Source organism: Oryctolagus cuniculus, chromosome 2 (genome assembly GCF_051225735.1).
Source record: "Oryctolagus cuniculus isolate XC-2025 breed Fujian yellow rabbit chromosome 2, ASM5122573v1, whole genome shotgun sequence".
Classification (NCBI taxonomy): Eukaryota; Metazoa; Chordata; class Mammalia; order Lagomorpha; family Leporidae; genus Oryctolagus; species Oryctolagus cuniculus.
The window spans coordinates 66,171,379-66,195,589 of record NC_142868.1 but is presented as its reverse complement, the minus strand read 5'-3'; the positions used below and the strand labels follow the sequence as shown (position 1 = coordinate 66,195,589).

Here is a 24,211-nt window from a genome sequence, read left to right as displayed (position 1 = left end):
CCTTTTTTCTATGTAACTTTCCACATCATTTTTTTTCTTCATTATGAATTTTGTAAATAAATTACAGTTGGATTTCATATATTGCTTCACCTTGACATTCTTAGAATTCATGTTTACTTTGAAGCTTATATATTTGGTTTTTCACTTTTTTAGTAGTTTCAGCCTCATATTTAGATCTTTGATTGATTTTGAGCTGATTTTTGTATAGGATGGGAGATAGGGGACAATATTCAGTCTTCTGCATATGGATGTACAGTTTTTCCAGCACCATTTAGTAAAGAAACTGTCCTTACTCTAGCATATGTTTTTCAGTGTCTTTGTCAAAGATTAGTTGGCTATAGAAGCATGAATTCATTTCTGGGATTCTTGTTCTGTTCCATTGGTCCGTGTGTTTGTTTTTAATATTACAACACTTCTTAACTATGTCCTGAAATCTGGTATTGTGATGCCTCCAGCTTAGCTCTCTCTGTGTGCAAGGTTGCTTTTATCTAATGGGGAATTTTGTGTTTCTACACAAATTTTAGGGTTTTTTTCCCTAGTTCTGTGAAGAATGTCATTATTATTTTGATGGTAAAAACATTGAATCTGTACATCACTTTCAGTAGCGTGGACATTTTAATAATATTAGTTCTTGCAATCCATGAACTTGGGAGGTTGTTCTGCCCTATGGTGTCTTCTATTTCTTTGATTAGTGTTTTCTGGTTTTTATTTTAGGAGTTTTTAAAAAAATATTTGATAAAATTTATTCCAAGGTATTTTTTGTAGTTACTGTGAATGAGATCACTCTTATAATTTCTTTTTTAGCAAGTTAATTATTTAATACATTGGAATGTTGCTGATTTTTGTGGTAGATTTGTTTTTCCTGCAACTCTACTGAATTCATTCATTGGTTCTAATAGTCTGTTGGTGCAGTGTTTAAGTTTCTTTGTGTGTAGAATCATGTCATCTTCAAGCACAGGCAATTTGACTTCCTCCTTCCCTAGATGTATGCCTTTTATCTCTTTCCTATTTAATTGCTGTGAATAAAACTTCTAGTGCTTTTTTGAATAGCAGCCATAGAGTGGACATTTTGTCTGGTTCTGACTTAGGGGAAATGCTTTTAGCTTTTGCCCTTTCAGTATGATATTGGTTGTAAGTTTGTCATACATAGCCTCTGTTGTTTTGAGGTATTTTCTGTCTGTATCTAATTTTGCAAGGTTTTTTTTTGTCATGAATGGTATTGAATTTTGTCAAAGCTGTTCAGCATTTGTTGAGATGATCATATGACTCTAATCTTTATTCTGTTGATGTGGTGTGTTATATTTATTGATTTCATGTGATGAACCTTATATCTCTGGGATAAATCTTATGTGATCATCATGAATGACCCTCTTGATGTGTTGTTGGCTTTAATTTGCTAGTATTTTGTTGAGAGTTTTTTGCATCTGTATTCATCAGGGACCTTGGTATTTTGTTGTTGCTGTGTCCTTATCTGGTTTTGGAATCAAGGTAATGCTGGCCTTGTAGAATGAGTTTGGGTCAATATTTTGAGAAGAATTGATGTCAGTTCTTCCTTAAAATTCTGGTAAAATTCAGCAGTGAGCCATCTGTTCCTGCACTTCTCATTGTTGCGGGACTTATTTTAATTACTGGTTTAATCTCATTGTTTGTAATTGGTCTGTTTAAGGATTTTTTTTATGTCTTTACGATTCAATTTGGTAAGTTACATGTATCCAGATATTTATCATTTATCCTAGGCTTTCCAATTTGTTTGTATATAGTTGTTCATTATAGTTCTGAATGAGCATTTGTATTTTTGTAGTATCAGTTGTAATATCTCCTTTATAATCTCTAATTTTATTTGAGTCTTTTCTGTTTTTCCTTAGTCTAGATAAAGGTTTGTTGATTTTGTTTATCTTTTAAGAACATCCATTATCAATTTCATCTATCTTTTTAATTTTGTTTTAATTTGAGAGACAGAGACAGACTCAAAGACAGAGAGAGTTCCAATTCCCTGGTTCACTACTCAGTTGCCAGCAACAAAGCTGGGCTAGGACCAGAGCCAAGAGTCAGAAACTCAGTTCCAGTCTCCCACCTCAGTGGCAGAAATGGGGTTAGTGCCTCACGGAGTCTGCATTAGTGGGAAGCTGGAGTCGGGAGCTGACTCTGGGAATTGAAACTAGCCACTCTGCTGTGGGATGCAGGTGTTTTAACCAGAAGGCAGAACACCCATTCCCTGTATTGTTTTGTTAGGCTTGGTTCCATTTATTTCTGCTCTCATCTTTGTTACTTCTTTCCTTCTATTAACTTTAGATTCGGTTGTTGTTTCTCTAGGACCTTGAGATGTTTGGTTGTCTATGTCATATCTTTTTATTTTTATATTATTATTTGAGAAGCAGATAAAGAGAAAGGCAGAGCTCCCCCATACAGAGCTGTTGTACTCCTCAAATACCTGCAAAGGCCATGTCTGTCTCAGGACCAAAACTGGTAGCCAGGAACTCAATTCAAGTCTCTCATGTAGGTAGCAGGAACTCAAGTATGTGAGCCATTGCTGCTGTCTCCTGTGGTCTGCATTATCAGGAAACGAGTCTGGAGCTTGAGCTGGGTATTGGACCAAGCACTCTGATGTGAGAAGTGTGTGTGTCAACCGCTGGGCTTAATGTCTACTAATTTTTTTTTTTTAATTTAAGAGGGAGGGAGGGTGGGAGGGAGAAAGGGAAAGAGAAAGAGAAAGGGAGAGAGAGAGAGAGAGAGAGAGAGAGAGAGGTATACATGAAACCCAGGCATTCTAATGTGGGAGACAGGTCTCTTACTGGTATCTTAACCACTCAACCAAACGCCTGCCTCAGAGCTGTTAAACTTTTGAAGGCTAAGCTGTGTCTTACTTGCTTTTGGGTTTCTGGCACTGATATCAGGGTGGATACAGAATAAACAGCTTTGAGAGAACAATAAAAATTCACAAATAACCCTTGACACACATAACACAACTATCTGATCAAGATTCCACTGGAATTTCTTACAACAATGAATGTTTTCCCAGAAGCCATGATTTATTCCTGGGCCACCTAGCCTATATATGCTGCTCAATAAACATGTCTCGGAAAAAGGGAGCTTCCTGCCTCCTATTCTTTCTCTGGTGTCCCAAACAACCCTGGCTCTTCCTGAACCCCAAATATCAGGCAGAGAGTGAGAGGAGTCGCCTCTGGAGCACTCAGATCTTGCTATGATCTGCCTGTTAAGGAATTCTTCCTGGAGCTGCTCCACAGCCTTAAACTCAGCTGTATCCAGCTGGCACATGCACCCAGGAGTGGGGTCAGTGTGCTTCCTGACAGACAGACTCCCTCCCACGCCCCCTACTTGTCCCATTTTTACTCACTTCCACTTGGAAATCATTTTCCCTCGGCTATGAGAAAGAGCAACATCTGGTCTCCTGACACCCCTTGTCTGGGTGTAAGTATATTTTATTGTACTTACCAGTCTCCACACACACACACATTATTATTTAAGAGTTTGCTGAACTTTTTCTCATGCTTTCTCTTTGCCTGAGATGTTCCCCCGACATCCACTTCCATCCCTCATCATGGCTAAGTCTATACAAGTCTATTCCAAAAAAATCAAAAAGAAAGAAAGAAGGAAGGGAAGAGAGAGAGAGAGAGAGAGAGAGAGAGGCCTGTGTGTATCAGTATTGCTGCAATAATGCTTGTATCAAACTTGGTTTTATAGCTTTGTCAAACCAATGGTTAAGAATGTTATACTTCTATAGTTGTAATGACCTGTGATTATTTTAAGAAATACTGTATATGGGTGAAATGGTCATTTTTCCATCTGATTATTGTTTGTAGCTCTTGCCTATATTCCTGCTGAATTAGGGTCTTTTTACTTTTTGCTTGTTCATCTCTTTATTTAGTGGAGCATTAAGCCCTTGACTGTAATGTAAATTAAAAATGCTATCTCAAAAAACTAAAATAGATGGAAAGAAAGGGAGGAAGGAAGGAAAGAAGAAAGAAGGAGGGCAGGGAAGATTGGAAGGGAGGAAAGGAATATCACTATATTCCTAGAATTATGTCTAAGAACTACATTGACTCTGTTCTCTTTGTATTAATATTACATAACATGAAAAAATAAAATATCAGGAAAAAAAAAAGCTGAAACCAACATAGGGTTCCAAAGAAGATTTTTAGGAGTTAATAATAGCTGGAAAAATGCCCCTCATCTGAGTTTCCACAACACTGAGGAAATATATGCCTTATTTTATTTTTAAAAAAGATTTATTTTTTTATTTGAAAGGTAGAATTACAGAGGGAGAGAGAGAGAGAGAGAGAGAGAGAGAGGTCTTCCATCCGCTGGTTCACTCCCCAAATGGCCACAACAGCCAGAGCTGGGCCAGTCTGAAGCCAGGAGCCAGGAGCTTCTTCCAGGTCTCCCACACAGGTTCAGGGGTCCAAGCCCTTGAGCCATTTTCTACTGTCTTCCCAGGCCATATCAGAGAGCTAGACTGGAAGTGGAGCAGCCAGGACTCAAACCAGCCCCCATATGGTATCACTAGAAGACTTAATAGCTATGAAAACTCTACTGGAAAAAATTAATTTTAGTTGTGTTTCAAATCAGGAAAGACAGCTCTAGCCAATTTTGGCAGTCTTACCTCTGTTCCTCTTGAGCAAAATAACAGTAACGTACACCACCTATTTGTTCATGAAAATGTGTAAAAATTTAATTTTGACTAATAGTGCCTGCTTCCTGAAATAGGCTCATAACCCTATTTCAATTATGGAGGGGAGTAACTGTTTGCCATCTTTTTCCTTTGTAGGCTGTGAGGTTGAGATTCTGGGTGTCAGACCTACTTACTGCCTAGAATATAAGAATGTCCCAACAGATATCAACTTCGCCAATGCAGTCAGTGATGCTCTTGACTCATTCAAGTAAGTGTCCTAAATTCTTTGCCATACCATTGTTCTCCCTTGTTTCCAGGGCCAATAGTGGATCCTAGAGGGGATGGAGAGAGCTTGGTGTCGTGGAAACGACATCTCAGAGACTTGCTGAGCCTCTTGAATGGTGATTGCTAACTGCTAACTGGGGACAACTGTAGAAGTGATTTTGGTCAGAGGCATTCTTTGAAAATGTTGGATTGAGTGCACGAAAGTCCCCAGGATTCTGGGACCTACTTTTATAGGGTGTTGGATGATGGAGAAGCAATATAAATGTCAGCTTTTCCCTAATCATAATTTAGTGAACAACTGTAACTCAAGATATTAAGTATTTGGCAAAAAAGGAAGATCTGAAGTCAAATAAATTTGGAGAAACTGCCTGTTCTACCACTTTCTCAGAAATGTACAAGGCACGTCAGCATATCAGACACAGAACCTTCTTTATTCTCCTACATGGGGCAGTGACACGGTTGGAAAAGTATGGAAACTAGTCATGGTGTCCTGAAAAGCACCCACTAATCTGGGAAACTGATCAACAAGGTACACCAAGACACTCTCAAGTCAACCTCAGAAGGTACTGGAAGCAGACAGCAGTGTGGGAGACCCGTGGGAGTCCACATTAGAAACCAGTAACTATAAGGCTAAGGATGCTAGTTGGGGCAATGAGGGGTTAGGGAGGGTCTCAAGTTTCCAGGAATGGACTTGAAGTCACCTTGGCTGTTGAATGGGTTTCTGGGGTGGGTCCACACAGAAAACTCAGAGTAATCAGAGTGTGGACATGAAGGCAGGATCTTCATTGTCACAAGAGAAGAAACCTGGTTTCCACATACCCCATGAGCCAGGATGATATTCAGATCCTTAGAACTAACCACATGTATCAGCCAGCAACCAGGATTGCCTGACACAGAGTTCACCAGTTATATTTCCCGTTATCTGGCACTCCCTCTTCTGCCCCAGCCACTGGGGTTATCTGCAGTCTCCCCCAGAGCTACCAAAGGAGAAAATGACACCCCTGCCACTGCTGATTCTTTTTTTGTTTTTTTTCAAAAAAAATATTTATTTTATTTATTTGAAAGACAGAGTTACAGAGAGAGGTAAAGACAGAGAGAGGTCTTCCATCTGCTGGTTCAGTCCCCAATTGGCCACAACAGCCGGAGCTGTGCCAATCCTAAGCCAGAAGCCAGGAGCTTCCTCCGGGTCTCCCACAAGGGTGCAGGGTCCCAAGCACTTGGGCCATCTTCCACTGCTTTCCCAGGCCACAGCAGAGGGATGGATTGGAAGAGGAGCAGCCGGGACTAGAACCGGCACCCATATGGGATGTCAGTGCCTCAGGCCAAGGCTTTAACCCGCTGCGTCACAGCACCAGCCCAGCCACTACTGATTCTTAGGATGATTTCCCGAAACCTATCATGAGGGTCCTTTGGGGCACACAACACTCATGCTCTGATTGATAGATTGGATGAAAAAGAAGGTTCTAAAATACTTAAAAATGGAAAAGTAATAAATTTTAAAGTTTAGATTTTTCCCCCCATGGGAAGAGAGAAGAGGTAGAGGCTTTAAATAGATATTCTTCACATGCTCTGTAAATCATGTGTGTTATGTGATCCTGGCTCCTTAACGACACCACGTTCATTTTCTTTTCCATGAGTGCTGGCAAACCACACTCATGCCGAGCTGGGGTATTGTGTTGCAGTCTCGTTTGTGCAAGCAAAGCAGAATCACGCAGCACGCGCAGCAGATGAGCAGAGTGGGAACTTTGAAAGAGTTCTGTGTCTAACCCATGCTATTTCTATCATACCCAAAATACTAGCCACGCCAAATATGAAAATTTGGGTTATTAAAAATAACCCAATCTCCAGATAACGCAAGAGTCTGTTTAGTAGTGTAATCTTTTCCCCCTTCATCTTGCCTTAACAGCTGGTTAGACGGGCACTGTATGTCACCCACTGACTCACAGGCAGTGCCGGTCAACAAGATGGCACATCTAAGCTGAATTCCTTGTCTTGAGGGACACCAGGACATGGAATGCTGGAGCAATAAGTATTGGGTTCTAGTTCCTCCTAAGAAGTTTTCTTTTTTTTTTTAAGCAATCTGGAAAAACTATGAAAAACTAAGGAATCACATCTTTGCCTTGGAGTATATTTAGAAATGGGGAAGGTTTTGTTGTTGTTGTTGGAATATGTATGTTTGTCATTAGCAAAGGCATTGGGCTCCCTACAGAGAAAGCTGTGAAGACCTAGAGGCCCCTGTGGTGTTTCCCAGCGTACCAGTTCAACACTGCCCATAGTGCCGTCCATACAGATGTCCTTGAGCACCACGGGATGACTTTCAGATAGCCAGCTGTATGAATGATGATCCTGGAGTTGGGCAGTAAAGACCTGAGCGGGACTGAACCAAGCCAATGCAATTGTCTTGGAGGGTTCTTTGTTCTCCCAAAGTTAGCAGTCCATCAGGAAGAGCCCCTTTGAATAGCAGGTGGGAAAACAAACCTGTCAAAACTATAACTCGTTAGTACTTGAAATTAGGGAGACAGAAGAAAAATAACAGGCCAGGTGATACTGCCTGTGGAAGGCAGTAGACGATTTAGGCTCTCCACGTCCCCAAACCCCAATAAAATGGGAACATCTCCTCTACCCAACCTGCGCATAATTTGAACATGTCTCATGACCCCCTTACAAAATGGAATAAAGGACTGGTTATGAAGCCACATTTTTTTTTAAAGATTTGATTTATTTATTTGAGAGGTAGAGTTATAGGCAGTGAGGGGAAAAGACAAAGAGAAAGGTCTTCCTTCCGCTTGTTCACTCCCTAAATGGCTGCAACGGCCAGAGCTGCACCAATTCAAAGCCAGGAACCAGGTGCTTCTTCCAGGTCTCCCACGCGAGTGCAGGGGCCCAAGAATTTGAGTAATCTTCTACTGCTTTCCCAGGCCACACAGTTAGGGAGTGAACTAACAGATAGAAGAACTCTCTCTTTCAAATCAATCAATCAATCTTTAGAAAAGTGAAGCTTCATGTACATGGAAAGACAATGCCTAGATCAAACATGGATGACACACAACTTTGCCAACAGGCGTGTGCAGCTTGCTGACTGTACTCCGCCGAAATGTTCTTGGGTAGGAATCCATGTTCAAGGTCTTAACGCCCTCTGCTGCTTTCTGCAGAGAGCTAGATTGTAAGAGGAGCAGCCAGAACTAGAACCGGCACCCATATGGGATGCCAGCACTGCAGGCGAAGGATTAACCTACTGTGCAACGGCACTGGCCCCAAATTTTTCTTTAAAAAAATCCAACCTCTATCCTATTCAGAAGTGAGATTAATGATGGAGACGTACAGTCTAGAACAATCAAGATCACTTTGTGTTTAGAAGCTTGTCCCCACAGTCATGGGGCTCAAGGGAATCAATAAGTCTCTTGGTATGTGTAGGTAGGCAAAGATGTATCACTATATATCTCTCCTTTAGAGAGCCCCAGAAGGAGGAGTGAGTCGTTTAGCCACAGATCACCTCTTGGTTTCGATTCAGCTCAATCTCAAACTCCCAGCTACCATCTTAGGAGCAGTTTTCATATGTAAGTGCACAAAGACACACATGTCCCCAAGTCACAGAATGTCTTTGTCCACTTTATTACTGTCTGAGAAGCAGAGAGAAAGGGACACAGGATAGACAGCCTTTGGCAGAAAGCAGCAGAGGGCGTTAAGACCTTGAACATGGATTCCTACCCAAGAACATTTCGGCGGAGTGCAGTCAGCAAGCTGCACACGCCTGTTGGCAAAGTTGTGTGTCATCCACGTTTGATCTAGGCATTGTCTTTCCATGTACATGAAGCTTCACTTTTCTAAAGATTGATTGATTGATTTGAAAGAGAGAGAGAGTTCTTCTATCTGTTAGTTCACTCCCTAAATGGCTGCAATGGCTGGGGTTGGGCCAGACTGAAGCCAAGAGTCAGGAACTCCATCCAGGTCTTCCACATGGGTGGCAGCCTTTAGGACTCTTTAAAGTACCTGGGCCACCTTCTGCTGCCGTCCCAGGAACTGGATCAGAAGCTGGGCAGCCAGGACTCAAACCAATGCTGCCATGTGGGATGCTGGCATCGCAAGCAGTGGTTTAACCTGCTGCACCACAATGCTGGCCTGCATAAAGTTTTATTGATTCAAAGTGTACCCTGGTGAGATGTGACCTTTGAACTTGGGCAGCATTTTAACAGAGGAAAGGAGAAGGGGAAAAGAACTGACACCTTAACACCATCTCCTGGCACCGTGTCAGAGGGCTGTAGTTCCATTAACCCATCTGGTTTTCCCGCCACCATATGGTGTAGATGTTGCCCCAGTTCACAAGAGGCCACTGACTCTCTGGGGGCTAAATGCCCTGCCTGCATCACCCAAGCAGGTAGGTTGTGAACTCTTCCCACAGGCTCAGGCCTGGTCTCCTGCGGCCTCTGCCAGGTGCAGAGTGACGGAAAACCAGCACGGTCTTCCCTTACCCGTGGTTTCACGTTCCAAGCTCTCAGCTATTCACAGTTAGCTGCAATCTGAAGTTATTAAATGGAAAATTTGGTATTTGAGAGAGAGACTCCACTCATATAACTTTTATTGCAGCATTTATGACAGTTGTCCTATTTCATTATGAGTTAATGTTGTTGATCTCCTACTGTGCCTAATTTATAAATTCAAATTTATCATAGGTGTATACAAGGGGTCTTTAAAAAGTTTATTGGAGATGTGTATTTTGAAAAAACTATGCTTGGATTTCCAAACTTCTTCAGCAAAATAAACCTATCTTTTACTTGCATTTTTGCACCAACTTTTTGAAATACCTCATAGGTGCAGATAGGAAAAAGTATAGATAAACAGGACTAGGTACTATGTGCAGCTTCAGGCACCCACTGTGTGTTCTGGAACATATTCCCTGCAGACAAGAGGCCAGCTGTGCTCCCGAGTCAACCCCTCAGCCCTCTACACCCACACTTCTAAGATGCCCGGAAGCAGAACCACATGGGAAAAGGACCATCTCTTGGTCACTGTGCTCTGCACCACCACCCTGGGGCTGGGCCTGGGCCTGGGCCTGGGCCTGGGTGGTGGCCTTTGAAGCCTGCTCAGCACTTCATGCATTTGGCAGTCACTGTGGTGCTGTCTGTGCCCCGCCACCACCCCTGGAGACTCGTAGGTACCACCCCTGCACCTTGCCTCTCAAACCAGAAAGTAATTTTCTGATCCACATTGCTTAACCCAGCCCTAGAATTGCTGATGCAGGATATTCATGCTTCAGTCGGAAGAAAAAAAGATCCTGGTGCTAAGAGTGCAATTAGCTTCAAGGAGCGTCTGGGCCAAGTGGCAGAGGGCGCAGGGCAGCAGTCCCAGTCAGCCCAGGCCGCCTGGAGGGGGCCAGGCGCCTACTTCCCGGCTGATCTGTTGGCAGGCTGACCGTGCACCTAAACAAGGACTTGGTCAGGAAGCAACTGGGCTGCAGGAATGATGGAAAGAGCTGATGTCCTCGGCCACATTCCAGGCTGTTGACATCGGCTCCCAAGGAGTTCCTTCAGGATCCCAGAATCAGTGGCTGCTGGTGTTAATGTAGGAGCGAAGGGAGAAAGAGTTCTTTCCTCAGGAAACCGGCACAAACATCGTGGCCTTGGCTGCTCCTCCCTGTGGACTGAAAGAAAGGAGGGGCAAGAGTGCAGGCTCAGGTTCCGCAGAGACCAAGTGCTCCCAGCTCAGCACACCACTCAGGAAAAGCATTCCAGGGCCATCTGGAAGGAAGGGAGATGGGAGGCAGTTCTTCCCCTTCTCGCCTTTGCCCTGTGTCAAGCACTATACAAACACCAGTTCACTGCATACCCAACATAACCGTTCGAGTGGATTTTCCAGATGGGGACGTTAAACCTTGGAGATGTTTTTGCCATTCATCTGAGACCTCCAAGAGAGTAAGAAGAAAAGTCCAATTTGAACCTAGATTCGTCTATTTCCTGTGCCCTTATCAAAAGGTCATTTGCAAAATGAAAACTTTGTCACGGACTCACTACATCTTTATATGAAAACTCTGCCCAAGTTCAACGTAATGTATTACTCAGAGAACCACGAGGGTGACCAAGCTGGGTGAAAGGAGCGTATGAGATGTGCACGCGTGCGCGCACACACACACACACACACAGAAAAAGAATGATGGGGAATGGAGGGCTCGAAGTATCAGCAGATGCTTAATACTGTAAAGAATAATTAAACTATAATTTGGGGGACTGCTTTCTTGGATGAAATAGATTTTCATCCTCCCAGTCCCCTAATACTTAACAGCTAAAATGAGAGACGGAACACTAGTCAGTAGTTAAATCTGGTGCCACTTAAGCAAGTTGTTGGACAGTGTTCTAATATGGTGTTGAAAAGGTAGTCATGGGGGGCCTTATTTCTAAGTTTTTGATCAATTTTCTTAAGAGAAATAACCAATCATCCCTTTAAATTGCCTTCACTTCTCTCTCTCTCTCTCTCTCTGGAAGTCTCTATTTCCAACACATTTTTTCAGTGAGGAAAATGATGAGACATTATGAAATTTTTTTTCATTTCAAAGCAATCTGGACAAGATCATAAGATGATGGGAGACTTGGGTGTCCCTGAAACCCCAGGACTGGGGGCGCCTTGTGGCTCGCAGGGAACTGGGCTGATGGCCACATGTCCTTCTGGCACGATTCCTGGGCTTCGGAGCTGCAAACGGCCAAGAGCAGATCTGCAGGCAATTCCACCCATCTCTCCTCACCCAACCAGTCCATGACGAACGAGCTGACCCGTGATGGATACCAGAGCCATGTGGAAAACAGCTGGCCACCAAAAATGTGTCAGCTCAACTCCAGCCCGGCAAGAGCTCTGGTCCCTTGGGGACTTCAGTCCCCCATGAATCAATGACCTTCAACCTAGAGTCCTGCCACGAAAGGCACGTGTGTAATCCTTGAATTGCAAGCGGCCGTATCCAGCATCCCCTCAGCATCTGGCACTGAGCTTCCTGACACACAGCCATCAGGTGAGCTGTGATACTTACGGGCTTGCTGACCACGTAGGAAGCAGCCCAGTGACTGCTGCCGCAGGTGAGGTGTCTGAAATGAAGAGACCCAGGAGCGTCGCTCTGAACTGGAATGCCGCACGAACCTCGTTGGCCAGGACTCCTAACCCAAGGAAATCTGCGTTGTATTAAATAGGGTTTTCCCAGTATTAGCTGTGGACACCGAAGCAGATGATGCACTGTGCAGCTCTGCACATCTGGAAAGCTACAGATGCAGGCACATAAAGCATATCAGATCTGAGGCTTAGCTGAAGGGCAGGTTTTACAGCGGGTCCACTCTGTTCAAACACAGTGCTGGAGGAAGCACTGTGGGCCCCATCCGTGTAATGAACGTGGGCCTCAAAAAAGTTCAGGCGTACGTATGGAAACGCCATTACCTGGTGCGAACATTTGGCCCCCACCTACACAGCTGTGGGCCCCTGGAATGACTTAATGTTCTCTGCTGTATTCTATAGATGCAGAGGGAGTTTGGATTAGTCATTCGCACATTAGCAAATATGAATAATGATAACATCAGGACCCCTAAATAACAACCTGACATCGTGGGAGAGGGTGGTAATGGTGCTTGCTACTGACTGGCCTTTTTTTTTTTTTTCTCTAAAAAGAGAATGGAACATTTGACGATTTCACTTCTCTTGACACCAAAGTGCCCTCGAAAATGCGTGCAGTAACTGCATCAGTGCTGGTAGGCGGATCTCACCTGCGAGATCCGCCAGTGCTTCCCTCTGAGGATAGTCCTCGGGCGCTCTGGACGTTGGGGACCCATTCCACCCCCAGACACGGAGCCCGCACGCATTGAGAGTGACAGTGATTCGGTTCACTGTGCTACTTTTGGTGGGGGTCTTGGGCGAGAATAAGAACCACTGGCAAAAGATCAGCTCGGCTGAGCAGAATGTTCTCCCGCTGGCGTGGGCTGCTGAGTTCCCTTGTAGGATTCACTAGCTGTGTTCATAGGTGTGGAGTCAGCTGGTTCTGGCTTTGAATCCTGCCTTGACTAGTGCTTGGCACATAGAATTCATCACTGATGGAGCATTTGCTATTATTCCTTTAGCAGTCAGTTATAGAGCTCCTACTGTATGCTAAATGCTAGCTTACAGCTGAGATACAAATACAACCAAGCATGAACCATCACCTCTAAGGTGAAAGAATCTCACTGTTTAGAGAGAGAAGCAGACAAACAGTTGAGCTACGGCAGCTCAGTGTGAAGGTTCACAGGCTATCGCTGGCATCGCCACCATCAGTGTCATGGCGCAGCGCGTTAAGCTGCTGCTGGCGACACCACACCACATCCCATATCAGAGCTCTGATTTTGATTCCCAGCCATTCTGCTGATGACCCAGCACCCTGCTAATATGCCTGGGAAAGCAATGGAAGATGGCCCAAGCACTTGGGCCCCTGATGCCCACCTGGTTCACCAATTCGTTGGAAATTCCAAGCAGAGAAGTTTAATTTTTCTTCCATTTTTTCCCCCAGCTTTTGCCAGTTGCCACCACCACCATCATCGTTATCGTCCTCCTCCTCATTGTTCTGATCTATTTATGGGAAGGTTGTGGCAAAGCCGGAGCTGGGAAGGGGCATCCCTGTGTGGAGGGCAGCACGGTTTTTCCCTTCCCTTCCTCACTCTACAAACCCCTGCTGCCACCTGGGTCGCCAGATCCGAGCCTTTCCTGGCCTGGCTTGGAGAGCTAAATAGCTTGGATTTTTGCCATCCATACCATGGTCATCAGGGGTGTTGGGTCAGAGTCAAGGTCTTCCTGGGCACAGCGAGGTGTGTTCACTGCTGGAGTTCACTGGATGCCAACTGTGGAGCTGGCCCCACAGAGCACGGATCCTAAACCTCCCATAGGGTGGCTGTGGTGATTCGGAGCTTAACCTTGCCCCTCAGCCAGACCCTGGAGCATGGCAGTAATTTTCTTTTAAATATTTATTTATTTATTTGAAAGTCAGAGTTACACAGAGAGAGGAGAGGCAGAGACAGAGAGAAAGGTCTTCCATCTGCTGGTTCACTCCCCATTTGGCTGCAGCAGCCGGAGCTGCGCCAATCCAAAGCCAGGAGCCAGGAGCTTCTTCCGGGTCTCCCACGTGGGTGCAGGGGCCCAAGGACTTGGGCCATCTTCCACTGCCTTCCCAGGCCATAGCAGAGAGCTGGATCAGAAGAGGAGCAGCAGGGACTCAAACCGGCGCCCATATGGGATGCCAGCACTGTAGGCGGCTTTACCTGCTACACTACAGTGGAGCATGGCAGTAATTGAATGGGAGTTACTCAAATGGCTGCTTCTAGTTCCCCAGTGACAACAGGAGGTGAGGACGGAGCTATGAAGATGATCACCTCCTTGCTCTGTGAGGGCACGATGGGCAATGCCAGTTGACCAAGAGATGGGCAAGGATGGGCAGCTGGTGTTAGCCCTCACCCTCACCTGGCCTCCTCTCCTTGCTCCCTCCAGGAGCGGCCGGGCCGACCTGGCGGCCATCTACCACGAGCGCATCGACGTGGAAGGCCACCACTACGGCCCTTCCTCCACTCAGAGGAAAGACGCACTCAAGGCTGTGGACACTGTCCTGAAGTACATGACCCAGTGGATGCAGGTGAGCCAAAGCCCCCAGTCGGACCCCTCCTGCCACTCCCTGCACCTCAGCCGCCTTACTAGGCCAGCACAAGGCTTTGCTGTCTTCTTTGCTCTGCACGAAGCCTCTGGAAGCACTGAGAGACGCCTCGTTCCGCAGCCAGGCCAGTGGGATCGACATGACCTAGATGCGTGCTATTACCTGGCTTGGCTGGGGACATGGCCCAGTTCTGTAGAGTCCTAATAAGCCTGGTGTCCAGTTTCATGTGGATGTGACAGGCAGACCTAGTTCTGGCTGAAGGACTGAAAGCATGTGTTTTTTTTTTTTTTGGCGGGGTGGTGGGGAGTTGATTTTTGATTTCTGCTTTGGTGGTCTCCTGTGCTTTATTTTCTTACACCTGCGCTATGGGCAAGCGCGAAGCCTCCTCTTGCCGCACACGCTTGTCGAAAGGGCCAAAGGAGGTGAAAACAGAGTGGACCTTGAACATCTTACCTCTTAGCACACACTGGAATGGGGCCCCTCCCCTAAATGCTCGCCCTCCCCTAAACGCTCGGCTGGTGATACTAAGCCATGGCCCCTGAGGGTCGAAGGGTGGAGGAGCACATTCCGAATGGAGACCACATCCATCCATCTGCCTGCGGCCCGGGGTTTTAAAGGGCATCTGCTTGGGGCTTCCCTAAGCACCCAGGCCGCTGTCCTCTGTCGCTGCTGTAACGACTGCCTCTGTCACCCGCAGGAGCGGGGCCTGCAGGACGACCTGAACGTCATCATCTTCTCAGACCATGGCATGACAGACATCTTCTGGATGGACAAAGTGATTGAGCTGAATCAGTACATCAGCCTGGGGGACCTGCAGCAAGTGAAGGACCGAGGCCCCGTCGTGAGCCTGTGGCCGGCCCCTGGGAAGCACTCTGAGGCAAGACACAGCAAAGTGTCCCCCTGCGCCACCACGCTGTGCGCTGTCACCTCCCCGCTGTCCGCAGCCCGGAGCGCAGGGCACACTGGAGGCACAGGACCCTGCTTGGCCTTCACTCGCCGCCTCAGTGGCTTCTGTTGAGTGGTTCATCACCCCTGACTCTGTCTGTTCTCCTGTGAAATGGGCACAATGCTATCTGACTCATTGACGTTTATGAAAATTAAATGATATAAAGGATGTGTCAGCCAGTCCTCAGGAGGACTATTTTCTTAGACTTCTTAGGCAAATGAGGGGAATATCAGATGCAGACAGGCCTCGGGAGGGAGCTGCCAGTCTGATCCCTTTTCTTCCCGGGGCTGGCGATCAGGAGGGGCTGAGTGATGGGAGCCGAGGCCGCATGTGTGCAGCGGGCAGGTGGGCTCCTTATCTCAGGAGCCGCATGGCTTATCTTCAAATCCCGGCCTTGTCAACCACCAGTAACGGAACAAGCGCCCTGGCCCTGCCCCGGTGCCTGCTCCTTCTCTGCCGGTGAGAGTGGAGATGTAACCTGCGCTGCCATGGCGCACGAGGAAGCCCACAGAGAGAGGCAGGCGGAGCTCCCTGCAGACTCTACGTGACAGCACCGGTCAGAGGAGCCTGTTCCCAATAGGGTGTGGCCGCGTTCCCACAGTGGGAGTGAGGGCCCTCCAGGAGCTCAGCACCCTCTTCTTAGACAAGTAATTACAGCTGGCAGTTTGCAGTAAGCCAGCATGAGAAAACGGGGAGGAGCAACCGGCACCCCGGCTTGCACCCTTCCCCTCCCCGCCTCACCTCGCCCCCTCCCCATACCGGTTTTGTGGCCTCTGCTCACTCCCAGATAAAACTGATCTGAACCAGGAAGCAACTGTCTTCCCAGGGGAGGCCAGGCTGCTCCAGAGGTGCCAGAAAGAGGCCCCTGGGCCGCCGCGTCACCCACCCTCAGGGCAGCATTGATGGCCGCACCTGCCATAGCAGAGACCTCCCAAATCAGTCTACTCTGAGGAGGGCAGTTGCCTACCGCCCCTCTAGACCCATACCCATTCCCCAGCCTCCCTCATCAGGAAGTGGTGGTTCCAAATTTGCTGACCCGTCCCCCCTCCCCCCACTCCATGGACTCCCTGGACGATATCAGAAAGAATATTTTACATCTCGGCTGCGTCTCGAAAATTAGTTCTGTTTTCCTTGGCAAGGAAGGCGGTCCTGTCTCCAAGTTGGCAGGGGGGAGTGTGCCGTCTCCACCGTGCTTGGGCATCAGTAGCTTAGGAGCTGGGGGCAGCTTCCTCCGACCGGGCGCTTCCAGTCTAGCATTGCCAGCAGCCGGAAGTGCCTGGTGGCTTCTTCAGGGGGGAGGGGACTGTGTCTGGATGATCAAGCGATGGACGGAGCCACTTGTGAGAGCTCTTGTATGTGACGGATTTTTCAGTTCTCCAAAAATCTTTCTGCAAAAGCGCCCTGCTTTCCTTAAGAGCCCTGGGTTTTCTTAAGGAGGAAATCATAACTCACCAAGCCATCAGAAACCTTCTACTAAATGGCCTAGAGACAAATTATCTTTCAGAGTAGAGTTGATAAGCTCAATAGTATATGGTTATATGCAGGAATTTGGATAAAAGCCAGCAAGTCGACAGTTGATTTTAATTTTCTCCACAATATAGAAGATGTTCTTAAATATGGGAGTTGTGTAACAAAGTTTACATCCTCATCGTGAAATTAGTCATGTAATTAATGGCAACCAATTATTAGTACTTTTAAGGTTCACATGTAGGTAGAACATACTCTCTAGGTCAAATTAAAAAGCAAACCCTTTTTCTTTGATCTTTGTGCATTTAGCATGAGGTCAGCCAATTTCTCATTGCTTTTAGTAAAGCATTTTGACATGATTGGATTTTTGAAATATGTTTGTTAGTTACTGAGTACATATACCAAAATTGTTATAAGATGCATAAGAAATACAATGCTGTGACAGACACCTTACATTCACTACACATTTTAAAAGTAGAACATTATCACTCCCTGTGACATCACCTGCGGGGCCTTCCCACACCCCACAGCCTTTCCTGCCCCATTAGAAGAAAACATTGTCCTAAATCGTGAGTTACCATATTTCTTTATAATTTCTCTTTATAGAAAGTTTACCCACTTAGAGTTTGGGTTTATAGTTTCTTGAATATGTTATGATAGGAATTATATTCTTTATATTTTTCATTTAAAAAAGATTTATTTATTTGAAAGAGTGACAGAGAGCGAGAGGGAGAGAGATAGAAAGAGATCTTCCATCTGCTGGTTCACTCCCCCAAATAGCTGCAACAGCCAGGGCTGGCCATGCTGAAGCCAGGAGCCAGGAACTCCATCCTGGTCCTCCACATGGGAGGCAGGCCCCCAAGTACTTGATCCATCATCTGCTACCTTTCCAGATGCATTAGCAGGAAGCTGGATCAGAAGAGGAGCAGCTGGGACTTGAATAAGCCCTGTGGCATGGGATGCTGGCACCCCAAGCAGCCGCTTAACTGTGCCACAGTGTAGGCCCCAAATCTGTATTCTTCTACAATTTGCTTTCTATTTTCCCTCAAACCGAGATCCCTGAGATGGTTTTTCATGCCTTCATAGCTGTGATTCACTTGTCTTCATCGCTGTGTAATATTCCAGGGCAGAACCACACTGGGTTCCCTTGTGGCTTCTGTTGCTGGGCGTTTGGGCTCCAGTTTGCAATATGTATTCCTCCACAAGCTTGCACACACACGTGCAAAGGTTTTTCACTACACTCCTGGACTGGAGGTTAATTTCTTAGAGTTTCCAGCCTTGCTCGATAAGCAGCCCAGTTTCCTGAGCAATGACAGGTGTTTCTCATATTTATGAAGTCAAATCTATCAGATGTTTTAGTCATTTCTTTGGTCTTGACTTGTAAAGTCTCCTCCTCCCCAGGTACAATATTCACCTATGAGGATATTTTTTAATGCTACAGAAAACTGGAATTAAAAGATGCTTATTTTGATGCAAAAATATTTTGAGATCCATGCACAGGAGGTGTTCAGAAAGTTCAAGAAAAATGCATGCTGTGAAAAATCTAGGCATGGATTTCAACTTTTTTTGCACCCAAACAAATTTATCTTTTCATTCCATTTGCTGCTAACTTTTTGAAGTCCCTAAGTGTATTTCAGAAAGAGTGCCAAACTGGTCCTTCTTGCTTTTCTTTGCAGGTGTATAACAAACTGAGCCGAGTGGAACACATGACCGTGTACGAGAAGGAAGCCATACCAAGCAGGTTCTTTTACAAAAAAGGGAGATTCGTCTCTCCTTTGACCTTGGTGGCCGACGAAGGGTGGTTCATAACCGAGGTAACTATACCATATATGACAGTTTGTTCACTATTCAAATTCTATCCAAAAGTAAATTCTATATATTTAGCTTCTACAACACAAGAGGGTTTTTTGTGCTGTTGTTTCGTTTTTACCACCTACGTGTTATTGCTGGCCCTACTTCCTGCCCTAGAGAATCAGAAATGCAGATCAGATGACTTTGTAGACTCAAACTGTAGCCGTGAACCTGGAGTCATCGCGCGGACTTCATGGCTCCAGACTCGCTGTATTCTCACAGATGGGCCTTAACTCAATTACACAGACTTGCAACGCAACCTGTTCAGTTTAAAGCGGAACAATTACTGTGACCCCAAGCATTTGCTTTAGGGCAGTCAAAGGCAGGGGGAGGCTCAGCCTCGCTTTCACCTTTTGGAGGAATGTTTGACGAACAACACTGCGCAGGTCCAGGCCTCCAGTTTGCCAACTTGACTTTACAGAGGAGCTGATCTTGCAGTTTTGGTCCAAACCCCAATGTCCCTGTCTGCGTGGAGTCCAGGCTCACCAGGCTCTTGTACCAATTTGTGACATTCAGGGCGTCTGTGGTCAAACATGGGTTATTTTAGAGATGAGTTTGAAGGTAGGCTGCGGCTAGGTCATACTACGGGGCAGAGGAGAGAGGCATATGACAATATCGGGGGAGGCCAACCAAGTGTATGATCTAAGACTAGTAAATCATCCACCAAAGGGCAGGCAAGGAGTGAGTGAGCAGCAGAAATACTGGGTTAGGGACGAGGGCAGGGAAGACGGAGGTTTCTGTGTGCTCTCAGACAGCCCCCGTTCACGGAGGCACTGAGAACAAAACAGATCCAGTGAAAAACGTCGGCTGCGCGGTGCAGAGAACGGCTTTGGCCTCCTAGGCCTCGTGATTCGAAAGGTCTTCAGGAGGGTGCTTGGCCCCTTCAGGCCGCCCCCCACCCCGAGAACCAAAATGCTTCCCTTCACTTTGTCACACAGCTTTCAGGTTCACCTGCAGGGAGGGCGTTCTGGGCCCGCAGCCTTGTCCCTCAAGATGGTTTTCTCAGGCTCTCGCACTGTGCACACATGCCGGCACGCCGCGGGTCACCAGCGCCTCTCCAAGTGCCTTGTGTAAGGCTGACTTTCCCCGCGGCAACAAAGGGCTTGCTGTCTAATTTATGGTGTTCTGGTGGAAATGCTTTGAATTCGCAAAAGCAAATAAACTTGTGAGGGTTAATTGACCATTAGGTGGCATTCATTTCCAAGCATGACTACCTGTACCTACTCTACTTTCTCACGCTTAGCGCATGTCATCTGCACGGAGATGGTGGGTCCAAGTAGGGAGCGAGAGTGCAAGAACTCAGGGGTACTTGGCAGGCAGTAATTTGGTTCAAACCAGGCGTAGGTGGGAGTGGGAAAACCGGAGGCCACCATGGAGACTGGGCATCTACTGAGTGCCATCTCAGCTGCAGTGGGAAAGATCTGGGGCCCCAGCAGTGGGGTGGGCCAGCTCGGGTAAAGTGCTCTGGCCAGATGTCCTGTCCCTAGAGGTTCAGTCTGGGAGTAAACATGGTGTCTTGGCAACAGCACACCCAGCAAGAAGATGTAAGTCTTTCCAATGAATAACAAAAACTCAGTGATAGGAGCCATGGGGTATGAGTAAACATGCTTTCGGTTATCAGCCATAAACTATTTGAATAAATGTGGTTTTGAAAAAAAAAATTTAAGGCCTCACATACCTAGAAGTCTGGATGAAGGCAGTGTCAGGGTCATTTAATCCAGCAGCTCAGTGATACCAAGTCTGAGCCAATCTGTCTGCAATCCTTTTACCTTTCCTTTCAAGGTCACAGAATGGGTGCTGCAGCTCCAGGCATTACATCCCCTCAGGAATTCCCAAAGCACGAAGGAAGGACACACTTACATGTGTCCTTTTATCAGGAAGCAAAATATTTATCCCAGAGCCAGGGGCTGCTACAGGTTTGGGGTGTGGGGGGGTGGTCCCTGACTATTACAGAATTTGGGTGAAAGGGATTTCTCTTTAAGAAAAAGAATACATAATTATAAATGCAAAATTAGGTCCAGGCACTTGGAAGACACCCCTACAAGTGAGAGGTCCTGGTACTTAAACTTCCTGAGCTGCACCACAGTCCACCAGCAACGTCCTGCAGCTCATCAACGAACTGACCGATGTGGCTTGAACATTCCCACTGTGGAGAGCTTGGGTACTGAGGGCTGAAACTGTGCTGAAATGCCAGGGGCCGCCCTTACAGGACAATCGTGGTGCAAGGCTGGGAATTAGGCTGGCCGGGCCCCTGAAACAAAAGACAGCAAAGAAGAGGAGATGCAAGAAGCACTGTGCCAGCTGCAGCATTCAGACAGCGTCCACTCAGGGGCCTTCCTCCTGGCGCTGGCCCTGTTTCCACCTGGTCTGTGCCCACCCTGTCTCCCACACCACTGGGGGTCCAAGTACAGGCCTCTGTATATCTGGGGATTCTGCAACCATGGTTCGAGACTATCTGGGGGAAAAAACTTCCAACAAGTCCCAAAGATCAGAACTTGCTGTGTACCAAGTGGTATGCGGAATACAGCAAACGTGATGTGAGGTGATAGACAGGCGTTGCCTTAGGAATGATAAGTAATCTAGAGATGGCTTGAATATATGAGAAGATTGTGTGCTGTGCTGTTCTGTGTCAGAGACTTGAGCATCCTGAGATTGTGGTATCTGGTCGGGAGGATCCTAGAACCAGTCTCCCTTGGATACTGACGAATGAGTGTGCTTGTCCCCCTTCGGGAAAGTGGCAGTCTTGTGTCTTCTGTGGGCGAGGCCAAATGGTTCTTGTACACAGGAGGATGCTTCCAAAAGTTCATGGGAAAATGGAATGAAACCATAATTTTATTTTTGGTGCAACATTTGAAATCCATGCATAGTCTTATCATAACACACATTTTTCTGTGAAATTTTGAAGCCCCCTATATCATAGTATATGTCACTTTTATAGGCACAGCATGAAGACACACATGTGAGAGTACTTCAGAAAGTTTATAGAAGATGGAATTCAAAGATAACATTATTTGGGCACAGAATATTGAAATCCATACATGTGAGGGGTTTTCAAAATGTTCGTGGACTCTACATGTTATGAAAAAACTATGCATGAATTTCAAAGCACTTTTGCACTAAAAGTAACTTATCACTTAATTCCATTTTCCACAAATTTTTTGAAATCCTCTAGCATTTGGACAAGATCCAAAGTAAGAGTGTGTGAGTCAGCAAGGGCTACCCAATGTCTCCGCGCATTACTTAGGAAGAACACACGGGACAGAAAGGGAGAAAGCCTCCCTACGGACGTTACTTGAACAGCTTTTTAAAGCTTAGGAGTTTTTCAAAAGGAAGATATGAGGTGATTTCCAAACCGTGCAGTTCGAAAAAAGAAACACATCTGAAATCAGATCAACGGGTGTGAAAAAGAAAGATTCATTCTGAAAGATTAGGGTTGACTCAGTAGCATGGCGACTAGGTTGGCCTCTCTACTGCCTTTCAATAGTAATGATGAGTTCTGTAAGATGTCATTCATCGTGCCTGGGTCACTAGAATTGGTGGAATGAGCCCTCTGCAAGTTCACTGATAGGCACATACAGTTATTTCATATTTTTCAGATTCTAAATTCATCAAGAGAATTTTGTTTAAATTTTGGTAACTGACAATAGGTATCTTGAATGAAGTATCTCCTGGCGTCCTATTTCTAATCTCTCACTGTCTCTGCATTGTGGACATCATTTGTCCTGAAAATAGCAAACACAATCCACAATGCAATACAAATGTCATTCTGAGCTTCCCAGCACTCAGTCCAACCAGGAAAGTACAATTAATTGTGATCGTGTAACTAAGAGTGTCTATAATAGGAACACAGATGTTTCCCTGGAAAATCATTGTCCTTGAGACTTAAGAGAAATTTAGGTATCTTCTTGTCACTCTTTTTCCTACCCTAGTTTCTTGGGCTGAATTCTGCTATCCTTCAATTTTATGAAGTCTTGTTTTTAAGATGTTCAATGTAAGATGATCATTTCTGATTCTACCTTAACGTGGAAGGCTTATCTCTTTAAAAATCTCCCCCCAAGATGCCATTCTTTTCTCAATGGCTCAGATTTTTAAAACATCATTCTATTGCTTATTACACTTTCTTGACTACAGAAAATTGAAAACATTATTCTATATCCTTGTTCCTGCTTAGTGCCAGAACTATTACTCGCTCATATTCCTATCAGCAAGATTTCTCCCCACATGGTAAAAGAATGGTTACAGAGAGAGTTAGGGAAAAAGAGAGACACAGAGATCTTCCATCCACTGGTTCACTGCCCAGATGGCCATAGGCCAGGGCTGCTCCAGGCCAAAGCCAAGAGCTTCATCCAGGTCATCCTCTGCTTTCCCAGGTACATTAGCAGGGAGCTGGATAGGAAGTGGAGCAGCTGGGACTCAAACCAGCGCGCATATGGACAAGGGCTTTGCAGGCAACAACTTAACCCTTATCTGTGATGCCACATGCTGGCCCCAAGAATGGTGAGTTTTTCTCTGTAACCTACACACCAGCCCACAGTGCAAGTGATGATGCCCTTGGCGCTAGATTACAGTTCACGTGTGCAGCAAAGATCTCAGCCCTGAGAGCCACCTCACTGGGTAGCAGACGAGTCCATTTTCTGCTTTAGACAAGATTAGGAAAACAGCTGAGTCAGGGCAAGTGGATGCTGGGCGCGAGCCAATCAAACAGAGTCCCACCCCTCCCTTCCTTTCTCCTTGCAGCTGCTATCCCATAAACGTCTCAGATCTGGCCTCTTTGGTCAAAATGCCATTCCCATATAAACACCAACTTTCTGGGGCTGGCGCTGTGGTGCAGCGGGTTCATACCCTGGCCTGAATTGCCGGCATCCCATATGGGCGCCAATTCAAGACCTGGCTGCTCCACTTCCAACCCAGCTCTGCTATGGCCTGGGAAAGCAGTATAAGATGACCCAAGACCTAGGGCCCTGTACCCACATGGGGGACCTGGAAGAATCTCCTGGCTTCAGATAGCGCAGCTCCAGCTGTTGTGGCCAATTGGGGAGTGAACTATTGGATGGAAGACCTACCTTTCTGAGACAACTGCTCGCACAGGAAGACTTAACCAAGGTCAGTTTATCTTGCGGCTGCTTAGGATAAAGGCAGGGAAACATTTACTCCATCACCTGGAAGTGCGCCATTGTCCGGTGTGGCCACGCACCTCATCCAGCTGGCTTCCACTCTTGCCCTGCTTAGCACAGAGGCGGGATTCCCAGCTGCTGGGAGTCCTTTCTCAGCTCTCCTCTCCCACAAGGGCAGAAACCTGAAGACGTTCGTATTCTTAGAGTCACAACCACCCACAGAGGTCAAGCCCCAGCCTGTCGCACCAATCGGGCTTTTCAAGGCTGCGTGGGAGACGGGG

The 24,211-nt window shown here is 46.3% G+C and overlaps 1 protein-coding gene across 4 annotated transcripts in view; it reads left to right on the top strand.

The window, feature by feature from the left end:
• Window positions 1–24,211, top strand: part of ENPP6 (ectonucleotide pyrophosphatase/phosphodiesterase 6) — a 125,200-nt gene that overhangs the window by 86,971 nt on the left and 14,018 nt on the right. For 3 of the 4 annotated variants that reach the window (XM_002709327.6, XM_017338422.4, XM_051832802.3), the window contains 4 exons: window positions 4,787–4,898; window positions 14,393–14,534; window positions 15,250–15,429; window positions 18,642–18,779. In XM_002709327.6, the coding sequence (XP_002709373.2) occupies window positions 4,787–4,898; window positions 14,393–14,534; window positions 15,250–15,429; window positions 18,642–18,779 (572 nt within the window). Of the gene's footprint in view, window positions 1–4,786; window positions 4,899–14,392; window positions 14,535–15,249; window positions 15,430–18,641; window positions 18,780–19,761; window positions 19,998–24,211 lie in introns of those variants that run through there. The other variant, XM_089325528.1, reaches the window with a different exon arrangement.